Source organism: Fragaria vesca, linkage group LG2 (assembly GCF_000184155.1).
Source record: "Fragaria vesca subsp. vesca linkage group LG2, FraVesHawaii_1.0, whole genome shotgun sequence".
Classification (NCBI taxonomy): domain Eukaryota; kingdom Viridiplantae; phylum Streptophyta; class Magnoliopsida; order Rosales; family Rosaceae; genus Fragaria; species Fragaria vesca.
Window position 1 is genome coordinate 32,967,019 of NC_020492.1, and position 13,580 is coordinate 32,980,598.

At 39.7% G+C, this 13,580-nt stretch overlaps 3 protein-coding genes across 3 annotated transcripts; 2 read left to right on the forward strand and 1 right to left on the reverse strand.

The window, feature by feature from the left end:
• On the forward strand, positions 1–1,154 carry LOC101293263 (ethylene-responsive transcription factor ERF003-like). The gene is made up of 2 exons (XM_004291892.1): positions 1–223; positions 337–1,154. Exons 1-2 carry the CDS (start codon positions 141–143, stop codon positions 881–883), a joined length of 630 nt encoding a protein of 209 aa, XP_004291940.1. The 5' UTR covers positions 1–140; the 3' UTR covers positions 884–1,154.
• Positions 1,155–8,234: 7,080 nt separating this feature from the next.
• On the forward strand, positions 8,235–9,445 carry LOC101293553. Its single transcript, XM_004291893.1, has one exon. The coding sequence runs from the start codon at positions 8,290–8,292 to the stop codon at positions 9,346–9,348; it is 1,059 nt and encodes a 352-aa protein (XP_004291941.1). The 5' UTR covers positions 8,235–8,289; the 3' UTR covers positions 9,349–9,445.
• A 2,435-nt stretch (positions 9,446–11,880) lies between these two features.
• On the reverse strand, positions 11,881–13,574 carry LOC101293847 (deSI-like protein At4g17486-like). Its single transcript, XM_004291894.1, has 3 exons — positions 13,439–13,574; positions 12,649–12,936; positions 11,881–12,289 (listed from the first exon to the last, which is right to left on the reverse strand). The coding sequence occupies exons 1-3, from the start codon at positions 13,572–13,574 to the stop codon at positions 12,063–12,065; spliced, it is 651 nt and encodes a 216-aa protein (XP_004291942.1). The 3' UTR covers positions 11,881–12,062.
• Between the last annotated feature and the right edge of the window lie 6 nt (positions 13,575–13,580).

Sequence of the window (13,580 nt, forward strand, 5' to 3'; positions counted from 1 at the left end):
AGACCCAGATAGGAGACTGGTCTCTTCCCCTTTCTCACTCAAAGTCTCAAACACACCGGTTTCACTCTCACACAGAGACATTTCCTACAAAACACTTGCAGAAAGAAGCCTTCTTTTGCTTTGCTGCTGAGTGCCGAGCAATGGCAAGACCGCAACAGCGATACCGAGGTGTCCGACAAAGGCATTGGGGCTCTTGGGTCTCTGAGATTCGTCACCCTTTACTGTAAGTTCATCGTTCTTGCACATTGTTTGTGTCTTTGATATTATATATGGCATGGAGGTTTCAAGTTTTCAACTGGGAGACTAAACGAACGAAGCGTTTTTTGGATTGTGCAGAAAGACTAGAATTTGGTTGGGAACATTTGAGACGGCTGAAGACGCAGCCAGGGCATATGATGAAGCTGCCAGGCTTATGTGCGGACCAAGAGCCAGGACCAATTTCCCTTACAACCCAAATGCGTCTCAGTCCTCTGCCTCAAAGCTTCTCTCCCAGACTTTGACGGCTAAGCTACACAGGTGCTACATGGCTTCACTCCAAATGACCAAATCAACCTCACTTAAGCAGCCCAGCAAGCCCCAGCTTTCCTTTGTTGACACCAAAAATGTTGGCATTGTTGAGGATGAGAAACCGAGCATCCAAGTTCCAGAGAAAAAACCAGCCGTGCCAGAGGAGCCTAAACAAGAACAAGAAGAAGAGCCAAATTGGGGATTTGTGAATAAAGTCAAAGTGGAGAGCACCCAAGATGAAGAATCCATAGAGCGTCTTGAAGATGACCACATTGAGCAGATGATCGAGGAGTTGCTCCATTATGGGTCGATTGAGCTATGCTCTGTTCAGTCTGTTGTGACACCACCACAAACACCTCAGGCCTCTCTAATCTAAGCCCCAAAACCTTAATCGGTCTCAGCCAATTAGTATTCAAGTATGCTATTTCTTTCTCTGCCAAATGCAAACCCATTTAGCAGAGTTAACCCCAATTTTCTCTTCAGCTCTATAACTTTATTAGCTATGATGATCCCCTTTGATTAATTAGGACTTGCTAGCTAGCTCCTGAGTAACACATTCGATGATGGCATCATGCTATTGCTACATGTACATTGTTTATTTATCTATCTATTTTGTATAATATTTATTCCATGCTTAAGGTATGGCTCTCTAGCTGTTTAGTTCCGGTTCATCTTCTACTCATGAGTTCCATCTCCGCAATAAGTGGAGTGATTTAGGTGTTCTAAAATTTAAGACAATATTTTGGGGTTTCTGTGCGTGCTAGCCAGCCCATGCACTCAATCATTTTAGGTCCATGAAAGATAAACATCATCCTTTTAACAAAATTGAAACTTTTAACAGAATTGAAACAGCAATAAATCTAGTAGTGATGATTAGAGTGCCCTACAGTACTAATAAGGATCTGCTTGTTTAGGTTGAACTTGAAACCAAAGGACCACCATTTAGTTGGTTCTATGGCTCCAATTTCAATTGGAAGAAGAGTAGTCTTTTTCTTTGGCTCTATAAATTTCAGATGTCAAAGACTTTTTCTTACACTTGCATTATTTTTGGTCCATCTAGAAATATCATTTTCACTGTCTGTAACAAGGACACCAGTATTTTCCATTCGTTTTACAAGGGGGCAGAGTTCCAAAGCAAACAGATACATTTTCTTTTAGAGATATTCACAAAGTTGTTCTTGTTATATGTAGAGTCGAATCTACTCGTGCACAAGAGTTTATTCTAGTAAATGTGAAAGAATTGTCATATTATGCTTCTACGACTTGCTTGCACAGAGTTACAGTAAGATTTTCCGCCTGGAAATCAACACTTGGTAGCAGTAGCAGCACATTTTGTGGAATCTCGATCAGCGAAGTAGTTGAGAATTATTGACAACTAGGGAAAGTGAAATGGAAAAAAATGGTTTCTTGTGGTTAGATAACATGCAAACCACAAAACACCAAAATGATCGAGAAAACAGAAATCACACTTTCTTCAACAACAACAACAAAAAAAAACAAGAAAGAAAAGAAAAGAGTACTCATGGGTTTACTAGTGCTCGTTCTGAAAAGATCGATGATCATGTAAAAGCTATAATTCTTTGCAAATTAGGCCTTCCGACCACACATGGTTTCATGGCTTCTTTCTGTAAAGTTGAGTAGTTTCGATCATGAAGCTAAAATCAATCCCAGTTTTTGCCTATCAGTTTTTTTCTCAACATGGTAAACAAGCTAATATATTAGATTCTACTAGCTCTCTGCGCAATAATCTTCATTTTGAAGCTAGAATTCTTTGGTTTATACAGCTTTCATCTTTGCAAATCAAATCAATCTGGTTATGTATCGCAGCAATCAGATTATCTAAACCATTAAGTTAATGATCACACTGTCAGGATTCAGCTAGCTGATGATTTACCTTGATGCTTGAATTATGAAGTGATTCAAGAACACTCAGAGAAGTAATTAACTTTTTTAAATGCTTTGCTATATATTGCATGCTTAGTACTCTAGATCTCTTTTTGCAGATCGAATGCAAGCTGTCAACTTCGTCAGTTGAGACTCATCCAGAGAAATTTAGCCTTTCTAATATGAAGAAGGGGAATATTCGTTCCTTTCTAATCTTTGCCATGTCCATTTCAACCTCTGGTTTCTTTTTTCCTCATATTTTTGGTAGGCAGAACGACTTTAGCCTAATTGGATCAACAAAATGCTAATACTTGGTTTCTATTCTTAGTCCAACCTGAGCTTAAGTGCTTGTAGCTATAAATGTTCATCATCTTAATGAATTGATTATACGTACTGGGATTATTGATCAACCAAAAAGGCCTTTGCAACTTTTCATTTGATTGTGTTTATAAAATACATGTGTTTGTTGATAGCTGCATGCCATTCCATGGTAGCTTTTTGTGTTAAATTTCTTCTCTTGTCCTATCTCTTTCCAATGAAACTTCATCATGATTGTTCACCTGTTTGGGAATTGATTTTGCTCCCCACAACCATCAAAAACTAAAGTTGTTTAGTCTCATTATATTGTTTTTGCTTTTGATTCATCAAAGTAGAAAAAAAAAAAAAAAAAGAGACCTAAAGAATGCCAAGTTAGTGAGTTTACCATCATCAGTAGTTTGAAAAAATTGACGCCATTTCATGATCAAATTCCACCTAAACGTACATCCCACTGCTTTCCCCCCAAATTCCTAATTAAAGACAGTCTATGTTGCAAAATTACCCCCAAATCATCTGCTCATTTCACATTCAGTTACTTAAAATGATAGATCCCGTGTATCAATAACCTGTTTGGATAGTGAAAATCTATTTGGCCATTTACTTGCGATCATGTGCTGTTCTATTCACTTTTGCAGTTTTTGCATATCAAAGAGTACATTTGGGCAGGTAAGAAGTTCCAAAAAAAAAAACTTGAATGAAGGAGTTTTGTTCATAAGATTCTCTCTTTCTCTGTCCCATATGAGCATTATGCATCAGATGGTGAAGGGCTCCCATAGTCAAAGCATGTTACACTCTTTCAGTCAATGGTAGTCTGTACCTTGAAACAGAGGGAGAGGGCCTTCCCTCTTAAACTGGCACTGCCATATATGAGTCCCTCACTGACTGACTGACTGACCCAGTGCTCTGGTGAAAAATAGAGAGGACTAGCTTGCTTGCCAGGCTCTCATCAGAACAGTCAAAGGTGAGATCCTGGTGAGAAGAAAAGTGGTCAAACCCATGATGGTGTATCCATTATGGTGTATATATAGAATCTCATGAGGAAAAGCAAGGCAAGAGCCAAGCCAAACCATATATTGGTGCTGTACTGGTGTGCAGTCTTATCATAACCCCAACAAGGCAATTGCCAAATTTTCTTTGTAATGTGCATGTTTCTGATCATTTTGCTTCTTCAAGTAGTTGCCTTGCCTTGCCTTGGATCAAGTGAAGCGTTGCAAAAATCCAAAAGGCAAAATGACTTTGTTAGCTAGGGACAGCAACAGGGAATGAAGTCCCAATAACAAAAGGTTGGTGGTGGGTGGCCTACTCTCTAATCCCTCTCTCTCTCTCTCTCTGCTAATATATATATCAAGCCAAAATAGTCTGAACCTGTTTAATTTGGAGCACATAATAAGATTCTTGATTACTTATAATCCTTGATTTGTCAATCTCCTCCATTATTGATTAGGTTGTGGCTGGTGTATCTTCTGTCTTATTCATCACTTGTTCCTCTTTCCCCATCTCTAAATACACCAAATAAAATCTGAATAATGGGCATGTGCATGTTATTACTTATGTTGTTGACATTCATACATGGGTCCTAATTCCCTGATTAACCAATCTTTCTGCTTAATCTAATTTTGTTAAGTAATCTCTTTAGTCTCCTTGTCCTCTAGTTAGACAAGTTTGTTTTCAATATATAGGCAACTACTGGCCCATGACACAGGTTTTATTTGATGATTAGAACAAAATCTAGCAGCAGGTTTCAGAACTTTGGAATTGAGTGAGAATTGGTTGAAGAGAAGACTAGAGAAATAAATGAGTGTTAGGAACATTCAAGATGGTTGTTTGGACCTGGTTTTATCCAATGCCCAATTAGATCTGGACCGAGGGAAGTCGAAAAGCCCAGGCGCTCACCCGTAACAATAATGCTTAAGCTGAATAGGCCCTATGCTTCTATCCTTGGACATTTTCAAACACGATATCAGAAAATTTTGCCTGCGTTGTTTGTTGTGTTTTTCTTTTGGAGTCAGTCAATGGCTGTAGGATTGGTGCAGCTTGTGATGTGAAGTAGCTAGCTAGCTCAAAAGCTGTAAATAATGAAAGATATACATGAGGAATATTGAAATCTTCTTAGTTCTTACACGTACATGAGAATGTGAGATCGATCCAGCATTATATTCAAGTGTAGGTAATTTGGACTTATTTGTTGGTTAGGTGTTTGGTTGAGAGTTTGGAGGATTAGTTTATAGGGTGGCAAGTTTGCTGGATCGGTCAGTCGGATGATACCAAACCCTAATTCCTAAACAAAGAACAAAGAAAAAGAAAGCGCGCGATTGAACAAACCAACATATATAATTAGGTAGGAGTCCATATATACACTACTACTAAGCACTAATAATAGGGTACGTAAATCCAAGTGTATATGCTTCGAGTTTAATTGTTGCTACACATGGTTGGGGTGGTTGGATCGTCAATTTAATCTCTATATGTTTCTAGCTAGCTACTCAGTTTTGTTGATTCCTGAACTGATCGATTTAACATAAATATATATACGTGTGATCGAGATGGCTTACCTTCTCCCGGCCTCTTTTTTCCGTTCTTGCTTTTTTCCTCGGTTAAACTTACCTTCTCCCGGCCAACAACTGTAGATTAATCTAGCTAGCTACTGATCGAGTTCCATTTATTTCTGTTAATCCGCCATATATTTCAGATGCAAACATATATGCATGTCTCCCTCCGCCATATCGATCTGAATTTCCAGCTACAACTGATCGAAACAAACAAATCAGTATTAGACAAATCTCACAATCATATTGCATTAGTTTCAGGTCCATCTGTTTACAACAAGATAATTAAGTACACGTACCATTTAGAGGATTGAGGCTCTGCCAAGTACGTACGCGTTTGTACCTAAAAAGTACCAGCTGGCAATCGCAACCAAGAATTAATACCAATATTGAAGATGACATTATTACCATTCCAGTACGTTGGGAAAATGATCGATAATGCTTGCTAGATTAATATATAGCATACCTGCACTGTTCTAATTCATCCATCTGGTTGTTATTGTTTGATGATATATATGTATGGGATTATAGGAATACAGATGGGGTAGTCACGGCTATCTGTCTCTGTCTTCTTTTTGCCGGACTGTAATGCACTAATGCATAGGACCACCGCCTAGCTCCGGCCAGAAATTAAGTTATATAGTACTTCAGGCCTCCTCAGGGCACAGGGTTTAATCTGCCCATATATGCCAGTTGTGTTTTCTTAGTAGTCAAAAGTGTGCAGCAGCAGCACCATATGGAGTGTCTACAATTGGTTTCGGTGGCGATGGAATAAAACCATATGCCATGTTTCAATAAAACCTTGGGGTTTAATTTCGCTATATATCTAACGTCGTCCCCTATCTAGCCGATCTCCTATATGTTATCCGGCCAAATTATACATCCATCGATTTTGATTCTATATAAGGCCTAGCTAGTCCTTAATTAGTCATACATGAGTATCAAGATTAATAACAAACAAAAACCAGAATTCGATATTCATCTTTAGCTAGCTACATGATCGAATTGGGGTCTTCGTCTTCTTCTTTTTTTCGAGTATCATTTTTCTCTACAAGAAGATCCAGATTGCTAACTTGGCGTGAGATATGGGTTTCGTCGGTATAATTAGCTTTCAACATTGATTCTTTGATTAGTTTGGGTTGGATGTGAATGCTAATTGGTATCTCTGCTATATATGTTTCTAATGTATGCCAATTTCTTTTGTGTACGTATAAGACATGCTTGAAAGCAACAGAATCTCATATGGTTAGAAGGAACTTACCGAGTTTAATCCATGGCTCTAATTAGTTAAAATGGATTGGGTTCTTAGAAGACACGCTTTAATTTAGAGAGGACTTTGGCCATTTCCAAATCTGTTTTCAAATTCAACTAGGGTCAAACCAATTCATTGCAAACTTCAAATATTCCACGGCATGCTTTCTTCTTTCTTGACCATATTCCGTGACTTTGCTTTGTTCAAATTAACTGTCTTTTAATATCATGCGAAGAAATTTCAATGGATCCTAGTACGTTAGTCCATCCATGCGTATGACTTGCTTCATTGGTGCGAGCCATCACCGTGGCTTCTCCGTTTTCAACCAAGTCTAGATGCAGCGCCGTTCCACATGTGTGTATTTTTCTCTAGATGGAGCATGTACGTCTTTTTAACTGGGTTTTCCACTTGATTTACCCAACAATCATCTAGTCTAGTCTAAGTCTTCATTCTAATAAAACCCTACTATTGTGTAATAATCACGGGAAAAAAAAAGTGTCACAAGGTTGTTGTTAAGAGAATCTTGAAAAAGACGATCAATAACAACCGCAAAAGCCAAGAGCAATTCATACAAAGTGCGTATATATTATCTCTGTAGCAATCTCCAACATTAGCATACAATTTCAACATGCGTTGTCTCACATTACCCCGACTTTTCAATGGTAACCAAGTGCAAAATAAAAGAAATCTAGTTCCCTAATTTTTGAGCAAGGACACTTGTTTCATATATCACGAGTTGTATGCCACGTAAAAGCGAACATTTTAAAATACTGTTAAATTAATTTATTACAACTTAAAAAAAAATACGAATTTAAACATCAAACACGAAAAATAGGGGAGCCTTTCTAGCGAGGACTCTTAAGTTAAGGAATAGTTGAGGACTTTTCGGTTTATGGTTTAAAAAATCTATTTTTCGATCACATTTTGGCATCTCATCCGTTCAGTTTTTAGGTTTATATGAGTAGATCATTTCTACAAATTTTCAGCTAAATTGGTGTTCGTTAAGATAACAAACTATATCAAATTAATGAACGAACCAAATCTGTCAAATATGAACCGTTCAAGTTCATAATTGATAAATCACACTTACGAATGCCTTAACAAATTTTCAATATAGCTGAAAATTTGAAGAAATGATCTACTTATAAATACCTACAAACTAAACGATTAAGATGTGAATATAAGATCGAAATGTGGGATAAACCGAAAAATCGTCAACAAGTTCTCAACTTAAGGATCCTCACTAGAAGAGCGCTCCCCAAAAATAGATCAAAATATGTTGATGTTGTTGTGGTCCAAAACCCTAGATGCATATCGAGTGTTATTTCAGTTATGGGTTAACTAACGATGCTTCAAGAATCATCAAGATACACCAAAGATTGACATCATGGTAAAAGAAATGTCCTTGGACGGAGTGGGGTGAAATTGCAGAGTCTTTTTCCCATGTTTGTCTGGTTTGAAAGTCCAACATGTTGATTGATAATTTGAGGTAGCTTCCTTCTTCTTGGCTCATCAATTGGGCCCTTTCTCTAAATTGTCCACCACCCTCTCCCTTTCACCCCTTTCCCTTCCCAAAGTCTCCGACGAAGGACGCCACTTAACCACCGTCCCTGTCTCTCTTTCCCCCCTTCCCAATAAAACCCCATCTTCCTCTTTTACACCATTTCTCATACCCATCTCTCTACCTAGCTCCCTTCTAATAAAAACCACCAAAACCCTATTCTTCAAACTCGATCACATATTCACACAAGCAAACACACACCAATATCCAAAGCTCGATCAATGTCCCGCCACAACTCCTCCTCCTCCTCTACTTTCCCTTCTTGCTTCCGCCCCTCCCCCACTATCCAACACCACCACTCCCCGCCGCCGTCCCCTCCTCCCTCAATCTCCGGCCACCCCAACCTCACCACCTGCCTCTACCACACCGACTTTGCCATCTTCTCCCTCACCTGGTCCCGCTCCTTCCTCGGCGGCCGCTCTCTCCACCTCAACCTCCTCCACCACGCCTTCGACTCTCCCCCACCTCCTTCCTCCTCCCCTTCTTTCCACCTCAACTTGAAACCCTTCTTCTTCTGGAAGCGCCATGGCTCCAAGAAGCTCGCCCCCAATGTCCTCATTTTCTGGGACTTCTCCCGAGCCAAATTCTCCTCCGGACCCGAACCCCTTTCCGCTTTCTACGTCGCCGTCGTTGTCGACGGCGACATGACCCTTCTCCTCGGAGACTTGAACAAAGAGGCATATGCCAAAACCAGAGCCAACCAGGCCATCGATCAGAGTCCTCAACCGCAGACTCTGGTTTTGAAGAGAGAGCACGTAGTTGCTAAGAACATTTACACCACCAAGGCCAAATTGGGCGGCAGAATCAGAGACATACAAATCGAATGCGGCCACAATGACGACTTCAGCCGCCTCAGCTTCAGCGTCGACAACAAAAGGGTTCTTCAGATAAAGCGATTGAAGTGGAAGTTCAGAGGAAACGAGCGGATTGAAGTGGACGGTGTGCCGATGCATATCTCATGGGACGTTTACAATTGGCTTTTCGAGAATGACGGCAATGATGGACATGCCGTGTTCATGTTCAGGTTCGAAGAAGACGAGCAAGACATTAACACACAGTTGAGTGTGGGGCATTGGGCGCAGCAGCAGCAGTTCTGGAACTTCGGGATGAATGGGATTGAGTGGAGGAAGATGGGCAAGAGCTTCTCGTCTTCTTCTGTTTCAATGTCGTCTGCGGGGTCTTGTAGCTCGTCGGTAATGGAATGGGCTACGATGGAGGAGAGCGAGGTCAGTGCTGGTCCTACCGGATTTTCTCTGCTCGTTTATGCTTGGAGAAGGTGACGTTAATTACTTGAAATCGAAATGCATTGCTCGCTAAATTACTAGCTACTACTTCCTCACTAACCCATTTGTTGTTGAACATAATTCAATAAATCCAATCCAGCTATGAAATTCATAGATACATGGATGAACTAACAATTCTAGCTAGTTAATTACTTGGTATTACAAAGAGGCAAATTAACATGCTTCCGTTTTGTGTATGTCTACGCGCTCGGAAATGCTGTAATATTTGGTGTTTACTGATGCAAATCAATCAGAATTTGTGGAACATAGATGAACACGTACATTTAGCTGCTGTCAGTCTTTTTGAAGTTTGAAGATCGTCCATATAAAGTTATCTACATTGTTGTGACTTGTGGTCTGGCCTGAATGAGTTTTGATGGGAACTTTAGGTAGGGTTAGTTGTCATCAAATTTGCAAGCTTCTCTAGTTCCTTTGGGTTCAAACAAACGAGGACAAAAGTGAGAAAGCACGAGATAAGATGCATGTGAGGGTGGGTCTTAATTAACTAGTTTGAAGAAATATCTCCTATTTTCTATTTTTAGACCTACTCTTCACCAATATTTGTTGACCGTCGCTCTTGGATCAATGGAAAGTCTGACATTGGACGGTTAACTAAAAGCCGGGAATATGTTGAAACTTGAAAAATACAAATAAAACACCAACGACGATTCTTATTTTATACGTTGCCGGAAATGGTCCAATGAACGAGTAATGGGAAAGAAAAGGTCACCATGTCCGACTATTATAAAAGTTCCAACTTGTTTTGCTTTCACTCGTCTTTCTGCAACTCATAACAAACACAAACTCTTATAAATATCTAAGTATTGGAAAATTCTGTTATACTGTTCGATATAGCATCCATTTCGATCCTTTGCTGGACAACCTCATTTAGTCATAAAACATTATATACCGTTCGATAAAGCGGACAAATCCTACCATTGTTTATGTTGAAGGAGACCTTAAGTTTTATAAAAAATAATCACGCAACTTTTTATACTGCTGCACGGTTTACCGCATTTTCTATTTAACAAGACCTTTTTGCCGAAGGGAAACCAGCACTGGAAAACTGAGCGTGGTAATTATATGGTTAAAGATTCTCAAGGCAGTGAGTGGTAGATTATGGTCAGAAAGGTTGCAGAGGTTGTCGACACGTAGGTTTGGAAGTTTGATGAAGATGTTAGAAGCTAGATCGAAGATGGCATCTCGAATGAATCTAAAGAAGGAGGGACGCATGCAGATGGAGACCAAACAGAGCAAGCTAGCAAGCATGCACTGCTTTCAGAGTTCACATGCTCTTGTTCTGCCTGTTCTTGTCCTCTTTTTCTTGTGATGGGAATTAATCATGAATCTTGTCCATTCTTACAATACTAGGTATCTTTCTCTCACCAAAACTAACCCTTTCCTCCGTAAATTAAGAATTACAAGTATGCTTCCACGGTGAGAGGGAAAACATTGTATCCATCATTCCATTTTATACTAGATAAGTCAGGTTAACAATGTTGATGCCCATAGCAGCTACCCTCATGCAAGCGAGGCTAATGATGCTCATCGCAAGTGGAGCTAAAATCGTCCAAGTCCATCCCGTATGCTAGCGAGACCAACTTTGTCCACCCTCTAGTGAGGTCATTGATGTCCATGCTTATGCCCACGCAAGGATGTTAACACAAAGTCACAAACGTTTTGTGTCTAGGAATCAACCCCGAAACTTTGCCCCAACTTCTCCACACGACATACATACGATCGTATTGCGTGTGTTGCCTATATTGATCAACGTCAGATTGTGTGAAACTACACAGCAGCTAGCTAGCCAGCCTGCATGTTCAAAACAAGTGGCCGCTACTTGCAACAAAACACAAACTTGTTGCAAGCTTACGCAAGAAGGGGGCTGGGACGTGAGTCGGCGAGTGTTTCAGGCTATACGGTTTTGGGAAAAGCCTACTTAACAGTCAACCATTTGGAATTAACCCAACTCTACTAGGAATGCATTTGTCTCTTGATTAGAGAATAGAGATTGAAAGAATCTCCGTACGAGCCCAGCCCAAACAACGAGCAACCTCACCTTATACACTGATAAGCTCACAGCAAACTGCAAAACACACACTTGGGACTCACTGGAAGGTTCAAGGGTTTCTATCTGATCACAGGAGATCCCATGGAAATGACACCCTTTCTCTTCTTGTAGTTCGAAATTGGTTGATCAAAAATAAAAATGAATCAAGAACTTGAAGCTAAACCACTTACCGACATGGATAAGTTTTGCGTATAAGAAGGGGACCCCAAGCAGGTCACAAAGGCATCTCAAACACACCAGTCTTTCTCAGACTTATTATGAGAAAGCCATGGGGACAAGGCCACAAGGGTCTCCCACCCACCTACTTTGTACAATTGCCTGTCCATATTCATTCATATGAAGTGTCACCATGTCAGCACCGATTCATTTTATTTCGATTCCTGCTCTCCTGTGCATATATGCTTACCTGTACATTCTTATTTTGTAACATGACTTGAACATGAACAAAGAAACCAAGAAAATTGAAAATCCCAGACCTTGATTCACCCCAGAAAGCATTTTACACACAACTAATACACACACCATTTTCAAGCAGCTGAGATAACTAGATGGGCAGAATTAAACTTTGCAATTACCCTATCTGTTGTTCATATGAAATTTTAAAACTCTACAACAGCCCTCCAAATCAAATAAACATGTGTCAAAGCTTTACAGTCAATGCTGGGGTTGAAGTAGAATGGATCAAAGATGAAGATGGAGGAAGACAATGTCTTTGTCTAGAAGAACTTCTGCTTCCAGACCCCGGTGCGCTGTTACTTGAATGACTTCTTAATTTCTTCTTGTCTCCATATATCCCCCCATCTGATCTTACTTGCCGAACCTTAGTTTCGTTTAGGCCAGCCGGAAGAACACAATTGCAGAACAAACCTAAAGTTCATTGAATAAACATGAGAAGATTAGATAGTCGTTTCTAGTGAGTAAAAAATAAGCATTTCCTTCTGGAAATTGACATTCTTGCCTTATTGATATCCCGAAGGACATATATGGGCAAACAACTAACACCATATCTGTATTCTACTTATTCTTGTTTCTATTTAGATTCGAAACTTAGCTATCTTATGATGGATTTCTGATGATGTGAGAAAAGAGATAACAATGGCAATTCTTGTGGTGGCATTGCCATTCATGGTGCAATACAAAATACTGGTTTTTGTGGCAGTGCTACTAACAAAAAATAATAGTGGGAATGCAATGAAATAGCTGATAAGAGAAGAAGGAATTGTTACCAAGTCGAGCGAGACGGTTAACCCATCGAGGAATAGTCCTCTCTGTCAATTTGAGACACACATCATTACAGAAGTGGTTGCAGTTCTTGGTGATTAGATGGTATGTGTTGCCAGAGTAGTCTTCTGCAAGTTTCTCCATGAATGCACGGACCTCTTTGGGACCTAAATCTGTTCTTCCAATCAAAATGGATTTTCGGAATACAAAACCAGGGCATTTCTTTGGTTCGACTTCAAAGATCCCAGTTGAGGCATGGTCATGCGCCCCAAAAGCATATTCAACCCCATGTACTGAATACAGAAATAAACACAAAAATCTCAAAACACAGAAACTAGATACACATGTGACCAAGTCTTGTACTTTATTACAGAAATCTATTTCCCTCCCAAGAACATAACATGATGTCAGCTTTGGATTAAAATATAAATCACTTCTTAACCAGCAAACAAGAATTGATCACTCAAATATACAGCTGAGTCCACTCCGTACCAAGTTTTCATTTTTTTTTTCTTTTCTTTTAGCTGCACAGGTTTACACCTTAGCTCAGACCAAACACGTACACCAATTCAATTCGCTAACTCAAACGCAAACTTTGATTATACTGCCCTGAAAACTAAATAACCTGAGCTGAGATTCCACTATTCAGATCCACCGATTTACGGGATTATCATTACAAGAGTTTCATATGCAGAAAACGTAACAGAAAGAACATAAATTTGTAACCCGGATTTTCATTTGATATATACCAGAAGATCTAAACTCGAAAAAAAAGAAAAAGAAAGGCAGATTTACCTTGCACGCCGGAATGGTAGACGCCGAGGCCAAGCCAATAGGCGTAGCCATTGATTGGTGTGAGATCGTAGACATTGAGATACACCGGCACTTTGCCGGTCTTCTTCTTCTTGGGCACTACCATTCTACACAGCATTTTTTT